The sequence below is a fragment of the Coturnix japonica genome, chromosome 4 (genome assembly GCF_001577835.2).
Source record: "Coturnix japonica isolate 7356 chromosome 4, Coturnix japonica 2.1, whole genome shotgun sequence".
Taxonomy (NCBI): Eukaryota; Metazoa; Chordata; class Aves; order Galliformes; family Phasianidae; genus Coturnix; species Coturnix japonica.
In genome coordinates this window covers 30,726,355-30,749,469 of record NC_029519.1, presented here as the reverse complement: position 1 = coordinate 30,749,469, position 23,115 = coordinate 30,726,355, and the positions used below count along the sequence as shown (strand labels likewise).

The 23,115-nt window shown below is 40.4% G+C and overlaps 1 protein-coding gene across 3 annotated transcripts in view; it reads left to right on the top strand.

Annotated features, from left to right (window-relative positions):
- The window catches only part of FRAS1 (Fraser extracellular matrix complex subunit 1), a 152,127-nt gene that overhangs the window by 76,487 nt on the left and 52,525 nt on the right, over positions 1–23,115 (top strand). For 2 of the 3 annotated variants that reach the window (XM_015861184.2, XM_015861186.1), the window contains 10 exons: positions 529–702; positions 3,164–3,304; positions 5,174–5,317; positions 12,744–12,896; positions 15,724–15,870; positions 18,762–18,908; positions 20,163–20,303; positions 20,502–20,642; positions 21,221–21,361; positions 21,916–22,186. In XM_015861184.2, coding sequence (XP_015716670.1) covers positions 529–702; positions 3,164–3,304; positions 5,174–5,317; positions 12,744–12,896; positions 15,724–15,870; positions 18,762–18,908; positions 20,163–20,303; positions 20,502–20,642; positions 21,221–21,361; positions 21,916–22,186 — 1,600 coding nt within the window. The remainder of the gene's footprint in view (positions 1–528; positions 703–3,163; positions 3,305–5,173; positions 5,318–12,743; positions 12,897–15,723; positions 15,871–18,761; positions 18,909–20,162; positions 20,304–20,501; positions 20,643–21,220; positions 21,362–21,915; positions 22,187–23,115) is intronic. The other variant, XM_015861187.2, reaches the window with a different exon arrangement.

Sequence of the window (23,115 nt, the reverse complement as noted above, 5' to 3'; positions counted from 1 at the left end):
ACACCCATATATAACAAAATACATATACTTAATATGTTTTGCAATAGTGGAAAATCTTAAAATTCAAGAGGTGGATTTCTGCTTCCTTTGAGCCCATCATGCTGTTATTTCTAGCTATCTGGTGAGATTATGTTCATGCTTACAGCTCCAGAAATTAAAGGAATGTTGTAATACTGTGCCACAAGCAATGAAGGTTGTTTTTTTTTCCAATTGTGTTTGTCAACTTTATTGAAGGGAAGAGCTGTTCTTCTAAAGATATGACAGCAAAGTATTTTCCTGTTCATCATAGATGATACAGCACTCCATCTGTTTATGGAACAAATTCCTTAGCATGTGAGTTGCTATAAGATATGGCTGCTTGATTAGCTCTTTGATTGTCAGACTGTTTACTGCAGGGTTTGAACCAGTATTTTCTTGCATTTTGTGTTTACAAGATTCCTGACTTTGCATGGCTATTGGGCCATGTCTGTCTCTGTGAGACCTCTCCCCTCAGAGCTATGTCTCAGACTGCTCTCTTTACACATGCAGGTTGCCATGCATCCTGCCGTACCTGCATTGGCCCAGAGGCCTCTCATTGTCTGCAGTGCTGGGCACCAGAGGATGTGCTGCAGCCTCATCAACCTGTGGAAGGAGCTGTGCACGGCTTTTGCCTCTCGCAGTGCCAGGCCCACTTCTACCTGGATGTCACAGGAGTCTGCAAACGTGAGTTGACTATGGAAACTGTTCTTTGAGGATTTAAGCATGCAGCTGTGCTGGATTTTGTGTTTCTGGTCACTTCATAATATGTTTGCTTCTGGCATGCTTTGAGCTCCTCTATAACACTTTTGGAGGAAAATATACTTTACATGTAATCTTGTAAGAAAAGGATGTAGTTTTGTTGGTATTTTTTTTAATGATTGGATTCTGGTCTTGCCACCTTAGCGTAGCTTTTTTTTTTTTTTTTCAGTTTGAATGTGAGATTTTTACCATTGATTATTTTTAAGCAGGATCAATCGTTAAATCCTGTTCAGAAGAGACTGAGCTTTCTCCACTTTTAGCCCCTGTAGCAGGTCAAAACATCCCTCAGCAGTATTTTCTTTTTGTGAAAGCTCTTCTGATGCATGCCCCGCAGCACACTGCTATCACTGCTCCTGAAATGCCAAGTGGGAAGCATTTCCATGAAGGCTACAGTTTAGAAGAGAGGTTAAGATGATGTCCTCTAGGATATGCATAGTTTCCCACTGTTGTAAGATTTCACTGAAGAATACTGTCTGTATATCAGCCAGCCATTCAGTTGGGCTATACAGAGCCTGTGGCAGCCATATTGAATGTTAACACAATAAACTCATAGTAGTACCTTGAAAATAATGTGCATGGATTCAGGCTGAATGAGGCAGAGTGTCTCACAGCAACACAGAGCACCGGAAGGCAAAGGAGAAGTATGTTAATGGATGGAAATGATTTCCCTATGTGAAAAGAGACGCCAAGTAGACAGCGACTCCATAGCACCTGAATGATGAAACAGTAATAACATCAGCAATAGCATTACCAATGGCTGTTTCTTCCTGGTCAAAAATAGTTTTTGGAAGTGGACCCAACATAAATTTATTTTAAATTGTGTTTTATCAAATTGACAGGAGTTTGTGGGTCTTTTAGTTGTTTGTTTGGTTTGGTTTGGTTTGTTTGCCTTAGAGGCACTTTAAAATGAAGAAATGTCATTTCCTTACGGAATGGTTCTGTCTTTTATCAGTGACCTACACAAGCTACAAACGTTTCAGTACTTTGGGCTGCTTCCCAAAGGCATTAACGCAAAACCTCCCAATTCATGCAGTGGCTGTCTCCTGGCAGGGAATGGGTTTTCTTGTCTGAATCCAGTTTATGGTATAGAAACTAAATAAAGAAATCCATACACCATTGCCTCAAGAGGGTGAACAGACCTGCACCAACAGGCCTGAACAGAGTTCGGTGACAGTGCTGAATTATATCACTGAGCAAGAATGTCAGCACAACCTCACTTTATTAGCTCTTCTGTATTAGTGAAGGGATTAGAGTAGCAATTTGATTTATTGCAGAAGGATGTGAATATTCACCATCTCAGACTTTGAGCTACCCATCTAAATTCTCATACAGATTTTACAGATCCATCTTTTTGAAAATGCAGACCCATAGCAGATTTTACATGCCTACACTGTCTATGCAGGAAAAAAAAGTGCCTTTGTATGTAGGTTATAATGTTGGTTTTGAATTTTTTGCCTTTGTACCTGTGAATTTCTAACCACTCTACAGAAATATTTCTCTCCGTGGTTTTAAAATACTTGAGGTTTCCCTGCTGAAGCTAAGAAATTTCTCTCTGATTTGATTTGAGTCAGTTGAGGCAGAGATAGTCCTAAAGATACAGCATTTATGATGACTCTGACAGGCAGCTTACAGTACTTGTATAAATCATTTACTTGCTTTTATTCTCTCCAACCCTGTGTTTGTCTTATCTCCTTAGAGGGCAGGAAGTCTTCCTTTGTGTTTAACGCAGTGGAACCTGCATCCTTGAGCTACTGCTCTTAAAATGAGTAGGGTTTTTTAGACAATTTGCATTTTTATTTCATCAGATTATTTAGTTTAAACTGACTTGTTTTAGAATCAGTACGAGTAGAGGCTAAAGTGAGGAAGTCTTAACGTTTCAACTGCGCACTCATCCTTCTTGCTGAATCCTTTTTAATGAACATTCACTCTACTAGCTGTAAAGTCAGGTGGCAAGTCCAACTCTGACTGCGCCAGAATGACTAATGATAACTGTCCAGCAGTGCTGGATAGAAAATCCTTCCTGGGATAACTAACTGTAGGGTAATAGCAAAAGATGATTTTGGACTCCGAGTCTGCAAGACCCAAAGCTCTTAGAGGGAGGAGAATGATATGTTGTTGTGCGTCAGCTTTCCATTTTGGAGATGAACTGCGTGGGTGCAAAGCAATTAAGTATGCAGATATCTTTGGTTGCTCCTATCTTCAAGAAATGTGCTCTACAGTCTTCTTACATTCTTGCCCTTTCTACCTTTCAAAAAGCAGAGAATCCTGTAAAGGAAACACCTTCCTGTTCCCTTTGGGGACAAAGCAATCTTGCTGGACAGTAGCAACAGAGAGTGAGCTAAATTGATTTTTTGCTTCTGTCTTTTTGTTTTTCGCTTCCCTACAGAGTGCCACTCCTCCTGTGCAGATTGCATAGGGAACACTTCCCAGGACTGTACGGCCTGTCTGTCTTCACACATCCTGCTTGAGGGCAGATGCCTCTCCGAGTGTCCAGAGGGGATGTTCAGCCAGCAAAATCACTGCTCCTGTAAGTGCACAGTGTAGGAACCTGCAGCTTATACTGCTGAATTTCATTGCATGCACGTTCTGTAATGCATTTCTAAATGTAATTAGAGATGCTGTCAGATTTATATGAGGCAATTTAAGTATTTTCAGGGGAAAATAGAGTAGTCCAATTTCGGGAAATGGAATCTCTTCCAAACGGAAGGGAAGCATGCACATTGAATCATAAATTATAATCAGTTTTACTCCCCTGGACAGCTTCCCTGAAAGTATTTTGCTTTTCATTTCACTAGGCTTGGATGAAGTTCTTAGCCAGCGCTGTTGTAGAAAAGGTCTTACTGGCCAGTTCTGAAATGCGGTCTACTTTTCTTAGGCTAGATAAGCATACTGAATTAGCTTCAGCTTCATTTTTAATCCACTGCTAGCTATGAGGCAGGGTTTAAAAAGAAGGAATTCTGCAGATATGGGAGAAAAGCCATTACCTCTATGGATGGGCTTGACCATTAGCAAGTACAGTGTTATTTGTGTCTTAGCGTTGCCTGCTGGTCAGCAAGTGGCCTTCTCATTCAGATTGCTTGATCTCATTTAAACCCATAGCTCTGACTACTGATCTTCCAAGTGACTGCAACAATTACATCTTCTACGCCACTTGCAGAAAATAATGGCCCTTGGGGTATGCCATTTATTATTAGTTTTTAAGTACAGTGGATGGGGAAATACAGGCATTTGAAATCTGATTAGTCTCCTCAGGGTCATTTGAAAGCTGTCTGTTGTTTTGCAATAGATTCATTGAGTAAGGCTTCCCTGCATCTGTTCTTGCAGTAGGATAAATTTGCTGAAGTTCTATTCGTTGCTGCCCTTGGAAGGCTCAAGTGTAGGGAGGGGAACCATTGCTCTGTTTATTGAATTTGTTTGTCTAAGGAAAAACAGTCTGCCAAATAAACATATTTATTTCTTGTAAATGTATTTATTGTTATAAAGGTTCATCAATTTTGAGGCTGTGCTGTGCCATCTTAGAGCTGAGGTAACTGCTGTACTATGGGAGTCTGAATCCCAAGAAGGTAGTGGGACTTGGCACATTAGGTCTTAAACACTGGAGCTGTATGCTGTGGCAGCTGTGAAAAGCTCAGCTTCCATGTGGGGAGTGAGCAATTCTGTGTAGCCTGAGGGAGTCCTGAGGTGGGAGACTTTGAAGTTGTTTGCTTTTATTCATGGAAAAGTTTCTAAAGTAGTTTCTAAGAGATTTTTACAGATCATTAGCTGTAGTATTTCTGTCTCCCTCAGATCTAGTGTGGAAATCATGGAAATATGGCATCTGGCTGTAAAGATGGAAAGATAGGAAAACAGTCTGAATGAAATACTTTTGAGCAATCTTAATTGCTTGTTTTGCAATGCTTTTGTTTAGCTTTTGGGAGACAGAGTAACTAATGAGCTGGCACAGCATTCACATTTTATTGGTTTCACTTTGGGAGGGGTTTGTGCAGAAATAATTTCCTCATTTCCCCACTTGTGAATGTCAAACTCATGCCAGTATAATTCTTGTGCAGTCCCACTCTGTCTTATATGTACCTGCATATGCTGGAGGGAGGAATAAAAGGGACAATCTATTTGCATTTTCTATACATCTATATCCTGATTAATGCAGGAAATAAATGCCTTTTTTTTTTTTTTCCTCTTTTCAGTTTTCAACTCTTTGTTTTCATCTCATTTATTCAAAGTGTGGATATAAGAGCCTTCTAAACCACAACTCGCTAGTCACTGATGCTTTGAATGTTGTTTTATGTCCATGTTTTGTAGGAGTAAATGATTATTGTAGAGGCTGTTTTCCTGGGAAGGGGAGAGTATAAGATAGATTACACCAAAAGCATAACAAGTGATGATTTTTCTTATCCAGCCTGCCATCCGTCATGCAAGACATGCCATGGCCCTTCTGATTTGGAGTGCTTGAGCTGCCATCCCCATGCAGCTCTGTCTGGTGGAAGCTGCAGGACTAGCTGCAAGGAAGAGCAGTATCTCAATTTGGTGGGATATTGTGTGGGTAAGTAAGAGGAGATGGCCTTGGGTCATACATCAGGATGGTCTTTCTGTAGCATTTGCCAGCTACTCAAGAAATCGAAATGCCTGTTGTGGGTGAAATATCACACAGATACCATTAGGAAACTCTCCAGTGTGTATAGTACATAGCAAAGCTGCTGACCATTTCTGCTGTACACATCTTCTGTAGAGCTGCATGGAATTAACTGCACATTGTTTAAGGCCGGTGGAAGGGAGGGGGGGTCAGGTGCTCTTCTGTCAGACTTGCTGCTGGTTTGAAGACTTGAAGTCACACAAGGTCACACACATACAGACTGGTATACCTGGCAATCAATGGAGCACTCATATGGTTAATAATAACATAATGAATATGTTCTTAAGAATAGGATGGGCTGCAGCTGCTTTTGCCAGGCCAAGTATTTAACTGTATCTTGTTGCAGTCTGTTTCTTACAGTAGGCTTGTCATTCCATTCCCTGTCTTTTCAGTCTGTGAGAACACCCTGTGCTTATTAAAGGCATGATTCTTGCTTTTCTCCTACTCTGAATTCTCTCTGCAGCAGGCTGGTACTGGCTTTGCCTGAGATGGAGAAGCCTTGGGTAATTGTAACACCTGGGAATGCTAGCTGGCAGTTACCAGCGCTGTGGTCTCTTCTCAGAGACCTGGGTCCCTGATGGGCCCAGAGCAAGGAAAGCTGCCTTTAGGTCCTGCACAGAGCTTCACTAAAGTGAGCTAAGGAACCATTCATGATTCAGAAAAGCAATTTCTGGGGGCTCTAAAGAAAAATTGGCACAGCTAGGATTGCTGTGTGCATTTTTGAAAGATAATAGGATTTGTGCACAGGGGTTATACACTGTGGGTGCTTGGTGCCTGCACTTAAGCCTATCATCAAAAGCCACTGATTGCATTTACTTGTTTAAAAAGAAAAATCACTTTTAATCCATCACATAGACACATATAAACATATCTGGGGAAGAGCTCCAGCAATTTCTGAGCTTTATCAAGCCATTTTTTTCTTTATCAATAAAAGGTTCAGTATGTGATGCTTATGCTAGCTTGAACAGTTCCATATGAGATAAAGAATTGTAAGAAAAGGGAAAAAATGCAATAAATGCAGTAAATGTATCCACTGAGAGGCTATCATTCTCAATTTAATCTCGATGGTTCCCTTTCACAGGCACTTATTTTTGCTTACACTGCTTTCTTGGTTTTTGTTTTCTTTTTAATGAAATACTTATTTCTTTCCTCTCTGCAGATTATTTTATTTTATTTTCACCTTCCTTGTAAGCAACAGTTACTGTTTAGTCTAAGAAGGGAGGCAGAACAAAGTATCTAACGAGAGGAAAATATCCCCTAAAATTCCTGGATATACAGGAAATGAGAGTGGGAAATCAAGATGTTTCATGTAGTCAAGTAATTACACTATGAAAGTAACTCAGTAAATAATTCAGAAAGTAATTTTAGTGTGATGAGCTGTTTCTGCCCTGTAAAATTTCAGGGGCTATAATGATGCTCATTAATGTCCTATAACATCATAGCTGTGTGCACTTCATATCTTCCACCTTATTTTCCCATTACTTTGCATTATGCTTCCTATGTAAAAGGCTGCTGGGAACATGATTTTATAGCTGTAAGTTTTATTTTTAAATATACATATATATACACTATTTATCATAAAACAGAATTCTACCTCAGGAATACTTTCTCTGCAGCTGGATGCATGCTATGCGCTTTAATTATTCCTTTTATATAACTGCTGCCTATAAGATTGTAGAAATGCCATGAAGCAATAAGCATGCTCCCGAGTGAATAGGTAAACATCACAATACCTGGCAATAATGAGGAGAAGAAATTGCAGACTGTGTGGTCACACAAGCAATGTGCAGGGCATGGTTTGACCTCCAGACTCGTTATTCTGACAGCGATGAATCACCTGCAAAGAACCTTGCTTGGCTTTCTGGGCTCCAACACAGCTGCAATCCGATGATGCATCCCTTCCTTGCAATCTAACGAGCTTTGTTCTGGTGATGTAGCCTCTCCTTGCAAAGTGGCAGAGTTACTTTTGAGCGTGAACCCCTGAATGGGATTCACTATTTGGAGAGTTGTCTTCATAAGCTAGAAATGCTTCAAGGCTTGAAGCTAGAAATGTGTTTTCAAAGGTTGATTCATAGCATCTGATATCTCTGAGTTTCAATAATGTTTGGATCTATAGTCCCAAAAGGAGATGCTTTTCAGTTACAACATAGTAGGAACATAAGGAGATGCTGTTCCTCCTATCAGCTCTGATTCTGCTCCTGCTCTGTGACTTGTGTGCCCATCCTTCCTTTAAGAGGGCAGTGAATATTCTCTCTTCATATCACACGGGCTCTTCACATCCATGGGATCTTGGAGATAGATGCAGTGATGCTTCTTTATTTAGCTGAAGTCTTAAAAATCCTTGGAGCACAGTCATTTATTGCCATTCAAAAAGTAAATAAATGAAATTGTGCTCTGGTCTTGGATTTGCCGTCCTGGGTGTGTTGATCTTTGTCCAAATTTATGTCTGATGATTATGGAAAGTATGTGTGTTGCCAATTCTACTACAAACAAAAGAGCTCCACATTCAGATTGTTAAATTTCACTCATTTTCTTAATTCAACACTGATTGAACTACTGAGTTTGCCCTTGCATGTTATTAATTAGTAGTTAAAGAGCAGCTGTCCCATAAAACAAAGCATTAAAATCCCTGACAGTCCCATAATATAATATGCATTAGAAACTTCCTTTGCTTACCAAAGCAGTTTTTTTATGTTTTTTTTTCTTTACAGTTTTCTTCCCATTTGTGTCTAATTTCTGACCCTCCAGGCAGAATGGTGTTCTGACTTACAGGGACTGCTATGCAGTGTAGCCACCTGTCATACTTTATGGAGACATGCAGAGAAAATATTTCATAGGGCGGAAAAAAACAACTGCCACTTGAAGCCATTGCCTGTGAATTAAAGTCAGTATTGTACATGTTACCTGAATGAGGATTGGAACGTTTGCCTTGTTAATAGAAAAAATATCTTATTTATGACATTTTACCCAAATAAGTATTTCAGATGTTAGCGAAAGAAAGTTGAAATGGCCACGAGTTTCCATGGATCAATGTCTTTCCAACCTCTACTTTGGGCACATAGAATTTGTGTCAGTTCTCTTTAGAATGCTCAGTTCATAAACATCATTTCATATCTGAAGTGTATGTACAGGAACACTTTTGTGGCTTTAGCAGTTCCCTGCTGAGTTTCAAGGCTTCTCTATACTTTGAGTTTTAGCTTTGAAAATGTTCTTTTGTTTCTCTTCCTCTTTCAGCTGCTTATCCAATTTAGCTTTTGGATGTTGTTGCAGGCATCAGTTTAAAAAATTGCACCATTGCTAAAACTCTTGTCTGGCTTATGAAAACCAAGCAGAGACTATTCTAACTTGGATAGGTCATTGGCTTGTCTTGATCTTTTCCTGACTTGGTGTGAGAGTAGTTAGAAAAAATCAACTTCCTTGCAAGGAAACTCCCAGTCCCTGTGTTCAGCTGCTTGGGCCCTTGCTTTCTTATGCTGTGTGCAGTTGTGAAAATTTTCAAAGATAAACCCAGAAGAGCTTACGCAGGAGGATGCCTATAAACAAGCCTTTCTGCCTTGCTCTTAAAATTCCAGAAGGGACATACTGACAACAAGAAATACACTCAGCTCCTTGTAAAATTAATGAGCTGTTGCCCTCCTCTTAGAGAGACATTGATATCATTACAAGGAGCTGGAGTTTGTCTAAGCAGAGCAAGAGGGAAATCAGTAGCTTAGCTCCACTTAATCACTGGCATGCAAACTCCTACAGAAGTCAACAGCTGAACTGGCAGATGAGGAAGATGGAAGATAATTTCCCTACCTGGGACTGGGTTTGTTTGTGTCAGGTTGTCTCCAGATGGATTTTCCCTACTTTGCTGCCCAAATTAGCTCCCAGCCCATTCAGAAAGGTGCAGACTGCTGCCTGTAAATATGGAGTTCACATTGCCTGTTTGTGTGACACAGTACTTGTCAGAGCTTTAAGGGGAGAGGCAAACCCTTCACAAAACCCTTGTCAGTGCTAAGTGTCCTTTTGAATCACTCACACTGATTTTCTTTCTGGATTTACTCCAGAGAGCATTTACATTCTGATATGCCTGTAAATGACACGGCATTTAGAGTTGCCAGGCTCTGTTGCAAGCCTGGCACCTTATCTTAGAGTATAATATGAAACTTGCAGCAGGGAAACTTTTTTTTCTATAGAGCCCTTCAGAAGGAAGACATATTTAAGCACTGTAAATGGTTGATTGCTTAGCAAATTGTGGAACTGTGAGGCAGTTTCCTTTATTAGTGTTCACAAGCACTTTAAAAATTATTTTTTTCCAGTTGTTTGTATATTTGCAGGCAAGGAAACAGTATAAAATAGATAATTTTCTGTATAGGAGAGGCACAGGTTGGTTTGTTTGTTTTCTTTACCTTCTAAAGAGGGTGTGGAAATAATGTAACTGTGGAAATTGAAATCATTGTAAGCAATTGTATCATACTTCATATTGAAAGTTGCTTTGTAGGAAAATCAGAAATAGCTAAGTTAGTTGTTTTTGGTTTTGTTTTTACATAGACTGTTGAACTGGACAAAATTAGATCCAGCTGAAGAGGTAGCTTGAGAAAGGTTTCTTTAGACGGTGGGAGGCAGGTCAGTAATCTCAAAAAGATGAGAAAGGGAAACTCTTTTTAGACTGTGAGCAAGATGGTAACGTGCTGCTCTGAAGAATGCACTTTGGGTTTTGAAAGAAGTCTAATGGAATTGGATAGTCACATCACACTGACTTGCAGTAAAAGCCTCTGAAATCCCAGAGCACTCAAGCAGTAATTTGCCTGCTAGCCGAGCTGGATTGAGGATGGACAGGAAGAAGGCAGAATCAGGTAACAGATACCAGTGTGAGTTGTTATTGAGAAGCATAAAGAGAACACTCTGCTTCTTTTCATCCTTGTTTCTGAGGGAGCCTGCTGTGAAAAATTTAAATAATCTTTTCCAAGACAAAGTACTTCAGTTCTTGCTTTACTCTGTCACTAGTTCCCCAATGTCCCTCAAATTCACCATGGGCATCAGGAGGCTTTCTTTTTTTGTTGTTGTGCATTCTTTGATCTGCAGATTTACAAAGAAGGAAGACAGTGATGAGGCTGATTTCTTATAAAGCAGTAGTTGAAGAAGGGATCTCTTTCAACTTGTTAGGAGCAAACAGAGGCCATGAAGAGGAGACTGTACTGCAGCGGTGCGGCAGTACCTGGTTTTGTAGATACATAGCTTTTTAAGTAGTAGTTTGGGAGAACCTAATTGCTTATAGAAGATACTTGTTTTTTGGGCACCCTGGCTTTTCATTGTCCCATTTTTATTCTCTGCTTGTTGAACCTATTTACCATACATGGGTGTCCCTTGTTCTTAGTCACTGAAAAACAGTTGCAGGGTTCAATTACTTATTGCTTCGTGCCCAAATTTTATGACTGGGACCAGTGGTTCCAGGAAGAGATTGAACTCGAGGGGTGTTATTTTGAGCTTGGAAGCTGAACTTTTGGAAGCATGAGAAACTATTTTAATTTGTTAATTTATTGAGTATGAGCGCATAACACTCCTCCCCTCTCCTCCAGCCCTGTACATACAATTACATCTCAGACTCAGGGATGTTTGGATGATATCTCAGGCACTGTATTCTATGGCGAGCTGTTTGTGATCTCTTCTTACTTCACGGGGGCTTGCAGGTAAGATGACAGGTCTCTAGTGATGGCAGGGCAGGTTTCGGACCTCAACTTGCTTTGATGGTAAAGATGTATATGGTTTTTAGGATGATGCACTGGTTGTATTCAGCTCTTCTGTAGAGAATCAGGAATCTGCAATACAGTAACCCCTATAAGCTGGTTTGGGGGTCTGTCACTGAGTTTAAGTGTGTCCTCATGTACTGCTTTGCTCTTCTTACCACTGTCCTGACGGTGATGGATTGAGAACTCAGAGGGTCACTATCTTAAGCATACTCTTTCATTTTGCTCATCTTTATCTCCTGTCTGGCTGTTAATTTCCCATCTGAAAGGTTGGGTGTGTGGGTAGATACTAGGCAGATTAAGCACCCTGAGTAAGAGGTGAAGGAGGCAGCTGCTTTAAGGGCCTTGAATCTTGCACGCAGTCTGGATTGTACTGATTTCTGAGCTGTGTCTGTGCTTTTCCACCACTGTTTGATGAGGATCATGCACATAACATATAGACGAGATTGGATTGGGTTTAGACAACATTTGCAATTACATTCTTGCAGGTATGGATGCAGAATTCCCCCAGACTCCTATGTGAGCCTGTCTTCAGCTTGTAAATTTAGATTGCCTGACAATCTGTAGTAGTGCTGTCATAACAGACAAAAGACAGAAAGTTGAACCTTTGGTAGAAATCTGACAAGAAACCAGGTACTGGAATCAAGCCTCATAATTACATTTCTTTCAAGACAGTCGTCATTTCCTTTATAATTTTCTGAATTACCATAATGAGGATTAATTTGGCCTCCAGGTTGCCTTACACTGCTCCATTGTGCATACAAAAGGCTTGTTGTAGAATCTTTTAAAGTGCTCAAGTTCAGGAAAAGGTCAGGAGACGTGAGTTCATGTGCTGCTGGGAAAAAAGAGAAAAAGGTAGAGGTTTAGAGGCTCTCCCATGTGAACTCTAAATGCTGCTGTTGGCTTTGAGGTCTGCTGTGGCCTCTTCAGGGTATGGATGTCTCATTTGTGTGGGGAAATCTGAACAGGATGAACTAACCATTGAAGAAGATCATACAGCTGTACAGGTTGTGCTCTTTGTTCTTCAAAAGGGGGAGTTTGTTAAAGGCGAATCTGTTGGTAGAAGCACCTAAAATCAGAGTAGGGCTTGGGAGAAGCAAAGACTGGCTTTGGTATAAAGCTTTCTCATGCTCACTTAAGGGAAGATGGAATGGGGTGTGCTTGAATAGGACAGGATAGATGTGGGGAATGTTTGCTGAGGAGGAGTGAAAACTTCATGATACTCTAGAATAGCACAGGATGAATATGGTAGTTTCTGATCCCCTCTCTTGCAAACATCTGGGAGTGCATGTTTAAAAGGAGAGTAATCAGAAACTGCCACGTTCAAGCAGCATTCCTCTCCTCTCACCCTCATCCCCATCTTGTGCTCTTTCTGAGCATCGCAGTGTTTTCGCTTTGGGGAAACACATTGCTGAGGGCTTGAGGAATAGATTAGGGACATTAGGGAGTGCAGTGTTCAACATCTTGCCCATGTGTACCAGTTAAGAGGTAAGAGGCTCTGAAAATTGTCTCTAATGACTTCCTTAAATTCTTGGCAGTGTTCACCTGTAGCAGCTCTGTTTTGTCCAGTTGTGATGACACTATCCATTATCTCCTGTTTCCTTTAGACTGCCATCCTTTGTGCCATCAGTGTGTGGCCAACCTGTGGGACACTGGCAGCCTCTGCCTCAAGTGCCAGAATGCCCGTCACTTACTCCTAGGGGATCACTGTGTTCCTGACTGTCCAGCGGGATACTACACAGAGAGCGGTGCCTGCAAACGTGAGTAGTCCCTGTAGAAACCTCAAGTAGCAGCAAGATGGCAGAGATCCTTGTGGCAAATTGTTTGGTTCACAGCACTCCGTTGTCTTGAGCACATACTGAGGATAGTGGGATTTATTCCACTACTACAATATGTTTAATAAGTATAACAAATACCAGGCAGGACTGTGCTTGTGAGGAGGAGGTGAGGGACAGATTTTCTGTCTGTGGGAAATCCTGCCTCTCAAAGGTGATGGCACAGAGAATAGAATGACAATACACTATGTCCTGTGTAGAGATGGCTACTCTGAGGTCACTTCTGTGAAGAAGTGGACTACTCGAATATAATCAAGGATAATTTCAAACAGGTGTTTCATGTGCCTGTTACCAGGTTTCCAGTTTGTGTAGTAACAGCACTGTTACTGCTTTCTGGATGTGTTCCACAATGGACCATGCAAATTCTGCTCACAAAAAGCAGAATTCTTGCTGGTAGGAACTTCTCAGGAAGTCTGCTGCCTAAAGTGAAGTATCATCCCCTTCCACATTTATAATCTTTCAATTTTGTCCTGCTACAGTGGTGGTCCAAAAGTCTCTAGCAACTTTAACAGAAAAAGCCAGTTTCATTTAACTTTGGAGGTAGGCTGGTGTGGTAGATTCAGCTTTTCATCTGTATAGGGGAAGGAACATCAAAATGATATTTTGTTATCCATCCTTCTCTTTCTCCATCTCCTTACTTACCCATATATATCCTTCAGTTCTCATGCTGTGTTCTTGTGTTCCAGACTCTGTCTGAGCTGCTTTACAATTCCTGAACTCGTAGAAATAAGTAGGATGCTTTTGTTATGTGGCCGATGGAGACATGTTAAAGCATCCTACACAAATCAAAGAGTATTGCAGTTTATTTTAGGAGAAGAAAATTGAAACAAGAAATTCTGCACATTAGAACTAAGATGTAGGCGCCAAAACTGCACCTTTTGCAGGAAGTAACATTTTCAAATCTAGTCTGACTGCTCATGATTAATGTTTTAAAGCTACTCTCAAGCACACTGGGAGCTGTCTATTTGCTTGGTTTTTGACAAATGAAATCTCAGAGACTTATGAAATATATTCAGTGTCATTTAATAGAAAAGACCCCTGAGAGAGATATTTTACCTTCCTAGAAATTTAAGCCTAGGGATAATATTTCTTCCTTCTACTGTAAAGGTTTCATTTAAAAGAAGTTTTACATTATTCAGACTGTATCAAAGCTTATATTATAGTTTGTGCTGGCATTTAAGATCTCCATCATGATGTAATGCAGTCGTTTCTCTGATTCCTTTACCTGCTCTCACTCTCAATTAATTTGCCCTGATAGGTGTAATGCTGACATCAATCTCTGAGTAAAGGTGTATCAAGAAATAAAACAGACTAATAATTTTGTATGTTTGTATCCCCATTCAAGAAATTGGTAGGATCTATTGGCCTCTGCTATGGTATTTTAAAACTCTAAGCCAAAGTAAGAAGCAGAAAGTTAGAGAATAAAGAAAACAGGGAAGGTAAATATGAGATGTGGCGTAAAAATATCTATTCAAAAATGCAGGGGAAAGGAAAGGTAGTAATGTACTTCCTTACTTGAGTCAGTCAGTGGATTTGCTGGTTGTGAAGCAGAAGGATCATGTAAAATTGAGGATCTGGTCAGTACAGCAAGAGGGGAAGTTCGATGTGAGCAGTTGCATTGGTGCAAAGATAGCTGGTTGTAGACTCATACAAAGTGATGGCATCCTTGCGCTAATCTTGAAATCTATTGCAAATGCCATCTCCGTGTTCAGCAATATTGCAAAGTCAAATAAAGTGTTGGCAGCTACTATGAAAGGAAAGCAGAACTTGTTCTGCTTCTGACTGTAGGTGCTGAGTGCTGTGAGTAGTTCTGCCCAACTCAAAATGGAAGTGGAGGAAAGCTAGAAGGGAGCAACAAATGTCTTCTGTATGGTGAACAACCAAGTAGACATAAGTACTTCAACTTGGAAAACAAGAGACCTTAGGAGGAAGGAATGTAATAGAGGCCTACAAAGTCATTGATGAAATATAGAGAGAATGCATGGATATCTGGAGGGAGGTGGGAGACAGATGGGTAGGGCCAGGCTCTTTTTGGTGTGTAGCAATAGGACAGGGAGGAACAGCCTAAAACTTGTACATAGAAAGTTCCATGTTAACATGCGGAAGATCTTCTGTATGATAAGGGTAACGGAGCACTGGAACAGGTTGCCCAGGGAGTTTGTGATCTTTTGAAGTCCCTTCCAATCCCTGCAATTCCGTGATTCTGTTAAATGGACTGTTATCTCTCTTTTAGTGTCTGTTCTTGAAATAGATCGTAGCTGGTGCAATTCCTATTGAAGGGATGGATATAAATCTTCGGGGGTGTGTAGAGCTGTTAGAAAAGCACTTGGTGGTTCTGTCAGGGGGATTCTAAACAGACAAAGTACTTTGGGCTCAGGAGAGTCTGATGTGAAAACAGTTGAGAGGCAGCATGAGAAGGAGTATTGACACATGCTTTCTCTGTCTTCGCTGTTTTCTCATAGATGCTTCTTGGCCAGGTCTTGTAGAGTTCTTCTTAAGGGGAAAGGAAGATTGAAGTAAAAGGACTGGGAGAGAGAGAAATAAGAAAGCACAACTAAAACTATTTAAGCCATGTTTCACAAGATAGGATGCTTGTGATTCTGCACCTGAATCTTGAGCACCAGTAAGAGCTTAGACCATGATAGGGACTTTGGCACTGAATCTCTGAGAATACTTCTGCTAAACCCTTCAGAACTTTCTTGAAAATCTATTTTTGCTTGAACAGAAACATTTGCTTTTGCTATCCCTGCAGGATGTCACCCCTCATGTAAAACCTGCAGAGGTAGGGGTCCTCTTTCCTGCTCCTCCTGCAACACCAGCCTGGTTCTGTCCCACACCAGCATGTGCGTTCCGGTCTGTTCTCTGGGATACTACAAGGATGAGAGCCAGACCTGCAAACGTGAGTGTCTCCCTCCAAGCCATCTGTGCTATCCACAGTGTTTTCACTGACATGTCTTTTTTTGCTTCTTCATTTACTGCTCCTGTTGCCAGGAGAAGGAAGGTTTCAAGTGCCTAAAAATGTGATGCGAGTTGACACAAGTGATTACTGGCCTTAGAAACAGACCCTACAGCGTGGTTTGAATTTGAACTGTCACAATTTTGTTATTTGCTTCAAAGACTAGAGGACTTGGGGTCCCATAGTAAAAATCTGCAGGAAAGCTTGCATAGGCTTTCTTGTTAAATCATATAGGTGATACATAGAAAAGGTGCCAAACATGCAGGTAGATTGTGTGCTTTGTGAAAACTTGACAAGTTTAGAAGAGTTTTATCAATTCTTACTTAAACCTCTCCCACTCCCCACTGCCAGTATCTGCTGTGGAAGCTGTATTACAACATGAGCATTTCTGTCACATTTTTCTCATGTGTGAAACCTCAGTAGAACTAAATACAGCTTTTAGGCAATCCCCAGCTGACTTAGTAGAGCTATGAAATTTTTACCTCCTGATTATTTGATACAATTGATCTGATGTTAAGCTCGGTTTCATTCTACTCATGCTGTCCCTTTGTGAATCTCTCAGGGCCTCTCTTTCCTTTTATTATTCTATGTTTACTTTGACCTTGACATCAATTGAGTTATTCCTCACATAATTATTGGACTTGGTGTTCCAAAATGCCAAAATTATGGCCCAGAGACGTTAAAAAATATATATATATTGAAACCCTCACTTGAATTGACCTGCTATAATACACAAACCTAAAAATGAATGAGCGTTTAAGGAACTTGTTTGCTCCTGTATTACCCTGTTTTAAATTACCCTGATTTATCATAGAATAACTCTGTTGCACTGCAGTAAATTTAGGTATCTGTGTCATCCCATCTAGGTGCAGTTTCTTTACTGATGAGGTCCTATAGGAACAAGCTGATATGTTTGTCAGCTTTACCTGCCTTTTGTTGAAATACATGGCTCTCTTGGAACTATGATTTCCAGCTAACCAGTGAAAATGGGGATGCCTTGCATGAGTTAAAAAAAAGTAACTGGAAGTGTTTGTACCATTTGACATTAAAAGGGTCGTCAGTAATAATAAAGAAAATTAAAAAAAAAAAAAAAAAAAAAAAAAAAAAAGAAATTTTTTAAAAAAAAAAAAAGAGGAATAAAAACAGCATTATGGGATTCTCACTGTCCTGGATGGTTTCCTAAAAACTCTACAAGATGTTCCCTGTCCTGCTCTTTCCTGCAGCGTGGATTCTTTTACTGCTAACTACACCAGAATGCCCTTTTCTAATGAAAGCCTACATACTTAGCCCCTTCCGTTAGGACATCTTTGTAGAAGTGGAATGTTTCTGAGGACTGTGCCCTTCCTGAATTTGGTTCAGTAGCTCAAATGCAAATAGATTTTTGCACGCAAGGTCAGCTACAATGTGCCATTTCTAATCTCTTCGTTTACAAATGGCTTTTTGAGAAGTAGATGTGTTCACCTTGGCAGGAGACTCAAGGCAAAGTGTGTTGGTGCACTGGATTTTTTTCATTCCAAGTGTCACTTGTGCCTTTTCAAGTGAAGTACTGCTTATAACCCATGTAGATATCCACTGTCTCAGGCTGCTGGAAAACTACCACTTGGAGGTAATGAAAGTTGTTTAATCAGAGGTTGGCAGTTAGGCAGAGGAAATTTGGTCTCTCTTCAGAGTTTATTTTAGTCTCCATGCACTTTTGAGGAACTTTGAGATGCTTTTAAGCTTCTGTCCAAAGAGCAATGCAAAGCTTTGAACGTTATTTCTGGATTTAGTAAAAAAAAAAAGCAGTTACAGAGCTGTGATGATACAACTAACAAACAGAATTGCTTTCAGATACACTTTTACTTACTGTTTTGGCATACCTTCTTGGGAAACCTAATTTCTATAGGTTTAGACCTCATTGCATATTTTGCTGTGCTTTTAATAGTTGTCTTTTCATAGCACATTACGAATAGTAATTATTCTGTATATTATTCCTAAGTTAAGTGAAATGGAACTGGCACCAGAGCACCTGAAAATAGTTACTAGATTCTTTAGATAAACATTTTGATGGAAATTCATTTGCACCTCAATAAGGTAGAGGCTTTTGGTGACATTTTTGAGATAAAACGAGTAATAATTTTGAAGGACACTGGGTCTCATTTTGAGAAGAGCAATGTCATTATTTTCACATTTACTTCTATATTTGAAAATTTTGTTGATTGTAAAAATCCAATTTGATTTAAAAGCAGATGAAAATGGATTTCTACAAGTTTAGACTAAGGACATCAGAGGACTGAGCTGAAATAATCTGATTCTCTACTTTTTGGTTTCAGATTCAGTAAATCTCTCATTACTTTTTTTTTCCTGTCACCTTTACTTGCACCCTAGACAAGATTTTAAACTATGCAAATGAAAAGTAAGAAGCAGCAAGTGAAATTTAATAGGTCTTTGTTCCCACTAGGGCTAAAAAAACAGATTCTAGCATTGCATATGATCCCTAAATTTGTGCATTTGTGAGTTAAGTCTGGAATTGTGAAAGACAGAGACAGGGAAGATGGTTATTTGGGGATTTGAATTCAAGTTTATTGTTTTATCCTGACCTTCCCAGAGGAGAGAAAGAAGCAGCATGAGATTCTGTAAGGAGACATTACAGTCTTTTTCAAATGGAAGAAAGTTTTTTGCATTTTTAAAGCTGTGAGAAAGAACATAAGAAGAAAGAATTCTGAAGTCTCCTCTAGTGTTTCCAAAAGAAGACCTGGAGTAGAGAGTCTGCAGGTTTAATGTCATTTTTACTTGCACAGTTGGCTGGTGCATCGATAATTAGAGTAATTTTCTTTGTTTTTGGCTTTCTGCAGCTTGCAACAGTCAGTGCCTGACCTGTGAATCAGCTACAGGCTGTACGTCTTGCAGAGATCCAGCTAAGGTCCTGTTATTTGGAGAATGCCAGTATGAGAGGTGTGCTCAGCAGTATTACCTGGATTTTTCAACCAAGACTTGCAAAGGTGAAAATGCAATGCTGATTTAAAGAAAAAAAAATGCAGGTTTCTTGACTAATAATCTGCTATATTGCAGCATGATCTATATGAGTAGCCTGCTTTAAAATATGTGTAGATGGACGGGAGTTGTTCAGTGACAGATAACTTGTGAGATTTTTACACTTTTCCTCTTTTTCAGCAGTCATCTGTCATATTCTTCAGCCTTCCAGTGAAAAACAAGATTATTGCAAATCCTTCTCTTGTAAATGATTTAGTAAGTGAGCCAGCAAACTTTTTAAGGGTCAGGGCCTGGAATTGATTTAGTCATGGGTCAACTGAGTAATGAGGAAGCTTAGCAGTATAAATCTGTTTTAGAGTGCTTATAGGGCCTTGTGTACTTACCTGCTTCTTTCTGTCTTATTAAATACTGCATCACTGGATCGCTGCAAAAATTGAATTTGGAGTGATTTAAAAGACACATAGCTTGAAGGATTTAAAAAACTTCCAAGGAGAATGTTCCATAGTGGAAATCAGTGAGGATAGCATAGTATGTGTGCTACCACCACCATGTGATGATATAATACAAATGAGTGCTTAGTGTTCATTTCTGATTAGCTCTCTCAATTACCTGAACAAAGTAGCATCATCCCTTTAACACTGCAGTTGTTCAGAGGGGTAGCATAATCTGCTGTTGAATATGTTGGAATGGGGCAAGATGCTTCTTCTGGCTCTGCCTTGGACATGCTGTGTGGGCTCATTTCATTGAGTCTTTGTTTTCCCTCTGTTCTTTTTGTCTGTTTGTCTCATCAGCTAAATGCATCTGTCATTAATGATCAATAAAGATTATTTCAGTGCCACCAAGATACAAACAGTAGTATTAGCAACCTGAGTAGCCCTTTGGCACAGGTGCACAGTTAGGACTCTAGGGAAGGGAAGAGGCTGCAGGGGCCTGTGAAGATTGATCTGATCCCATCTGGATCTGGAGGCTTTCTGCTTTCTAGTTGTGTATTTGGACAGTGAGGGACAACAGTTGCATTTTCTTTTGGTCACAGTCTTTTGAAAGGATGAGATTGATGAAGCAGGGTGGATAATTGTGAGCAAGAAACAAAAAGAAGAAATACGTATCCTGTGTATTTCAGTACTAATAATGGTAGGGGTTTGTTTATTTGTTTTTAGCGTATCTTTAACAGTTTTTATTTTACTAAGTTTACTGTGCTAAGCTATTTATGTATACAGTGAGCTATTCACCCTAAAGAGGGCTCTGCATGTTTTTTCTTCCAGAGTGTGACTGGAGCTGTAATGCTTGTAAAGGCCCCCTGAGGACCGACTGCCTGCAGTGTATGGAGGGCAGTGTTCTCCACAAAGGAGCTTGTGTAGAACAGTGCCCCACAGCTTTCTACAAGGAGTCAGACACATGCCAGAGTGAGTTCTTGAGTGTTACCACTTACCACTTCTACCGGTGGGTTGCCCTGTTGTCTCCTGCTGATGCACATGGAAGATGTGTGCTCACACATCAGATCTCTCTCGCTGTCCATCACTTGCATGCGATGGAGCTGGGGACTTTACAGCATAGTCTGCGAAGCAGTCAGATTGAGTTCATTCTTTGCGTGTGGTTTTTAGGGTGTAATCAACATTGCCTTCAGTGTCACCAACCAAATGAGTGCAGCCTTTGTGAAGCCCCATTTTTCCTCTTGGACGCTCAGTGCGTTTATAAGTGTGGGAAGGGATATTATGCAGACCACGCACAGCGAAAATGCATAGGTAAGCAAAGTGAGTGTGATGTGGTGGAGAGCAACCAAGGTTGTAGGCTGTGTTCTGTATACTGTGCAAGGCTGAAGTGAAGAGTAAGCACCCCAATGCTGTCTTAACTCACTGTTGAGGTAATGCAGTCAACCTGAGAATAACAGGCTGCATCTGTGTTTACATGTGTGTAGTATAGGAGTAATGAGATTCAGTGTAGATACACTGCCCATAGAAACTCAGTATTAAAAATACATTGTTAGAAAGGTTTCATTTGTATTTATGGGTTAGGAAACTGTGTAGGACTTACATATATGGAGTGCTTTTATTCAAATTGATAGAACAGTAACTTAAAAGCACATTTCTTCCACCTGGAAGTTTGTGTCAGGTTCTCTATAGTCAGTGCAAAATGCTGGTCAAATGAGGAAGGAAATTCTCAACAACCATTTTATCTAAGCAGTTTGTCCATTCCATTTGATTCTGTCAATTAGGTAAGAAACAGTGATGTTTCTATCCTGACCTGGAGTACAGCTCTGCACACCAGTATCTGCACTGTTTTAACTGTGTTTCAGTAGGGTTATGTTTTCTGTCTAATGCAGCTTGTCCTCATGGATGCTTGGAGTGTGATAGTGACAGCCTTTGCCATCTCTGTGACAGCAGCACCTTTCTGAAAAACAAGATTTGCATTTCTGCCTGTGGACAGGGATTCTATGGCAACAAGTGGACCAGACAGTGTGAAGGTGAGCATCTCTGCTTATGAGGCATCTAAGCTGGCAGGCTTCTAGCGGATATCATAGAATCATAGAATGGCTTGGGTTGGAAGGGATCTCAAGGATCACCAAGCTCCAACCCCCTGCCACATGTAGGGCTGCCAGCCTCCATATCTTATACTAGACCACGCCACCCAGGGCCCCATCCAACCTGGCCTTGAACACCTCCAGGGACAGAGCATCCACAGCCTCTCTGGGCAGCCTGCTGTAGCACCTCACCACTCTCACAGTAAAGATCTTCCCCAGTATCCAACCTAAGTCTTCCCTCCTTTAACTTAAAACCATTTCTCCTTGTCTTGCTGTTATTTACCCTTGTAAAGAGTTTAAATTTTAAGGCCAGAAGTAATATTCATTCAGGGGCATTTTTGGAATGCTGTTTTGTGGTGGCTGTTAAAAGCCAGCAGCTATTATTTTCCAACATGTGCGTAATGTTCTCAGTGTTGCCTTTATTTAGAACATAGATTCAGTAATGCTTCTTTCTCTTTTTTATGTGTTTTTCTTTTTTTTTTTTTTTTTTTTTTTAGTCAGCAGGCATCCTTCAAGCTTGCATATAAACAGTACCCTCACAGTAGGGATTGGTGGGGTAAAGCCTCTAGACCTCTCCTTACTGGATGTGCATGATCTGGATGGTGACGCGGGGCAGCTCTTGTTCCATATTGACAGCGCTCCCTCCAATGGCAGGCTAGTGATGGTGGTGGATGGGAAGGAAGTGCAGCTGAACAAAGGTGACCACTTCAGCTTCAAGGATGTGAAGGAGAATAGAATCCGCTTTGTGCACAGCAGAGAGAAATCCAGGTATAACTGCATGGATACTTTTTCTAAGTTCTTGCCTTAAGAAAATTTATTTATCTTGAAAACAGGTATTCTTTTCTCTGTTGGAAACATTCTTACAGTGAAGCACGCTTTCCACTGCTACCAGATACATTTTCATTGTATTTTTGAGGTACTGTGACCATAGTGGAAATGGTGATCCCAAACTCCCCTTTATGATGTAAGGGGTAATGGTAATCCATATGCCAGAACTGTGATGCAGGATTCCTTCTTAAACACAACATAGGTTTAGAACTGGCGTATTGTGCTGGTTCTTACAACAGTCACCTGAAACTGTCAGAAAGATGCTCAAATGTTGTTACTGATTTTCTTTGTAGCATAGCCTGCATTCCAGTCATCATGACTTTGCCTTCAGCATGAGCCCTGTTAGCGTTCTGGGACAATTAGCAGTGATTAGCATCTGGCAGTGCAAGCAGGTTGCAAGGAGGCAGATTTCTCTTGCTGCAAGGCAGTGAGCCAGTCATCCTGCCAAATTTCACACTTGATTTACATCACCATACGTCAGCCCAGACTGATACCCATGGAGTTGCTCTAAATTTCTGCCTTTAGATATTAGGGTGTTCTTTGATCATTGATTTCAGTAGGATTTTCTGGGTGTCCTTCTGATGCTAAGAGTTAGCTCATGTTCACCAGTTAAATCATCATTATAAGTTTCTGTATCATGCTCTGTTTTTCTGCCTAGTAGTCACAATGAGACATGAAGATTTTGTCATGAGGAACCTTATGTACACAGCTCTTGGTGGCATTATTGAAAAATAAATAAGAAACAAAAATGCTGAAGAGTGGGAACTTCTGTTTCAGAGCTGTATAAGCGACAGTTTTTTAGCTGAGAGTAGCCGACACTTAGAATCAGTACTTAATCCTGGAAGCACCATCCTTTGTGGGTAGCATTA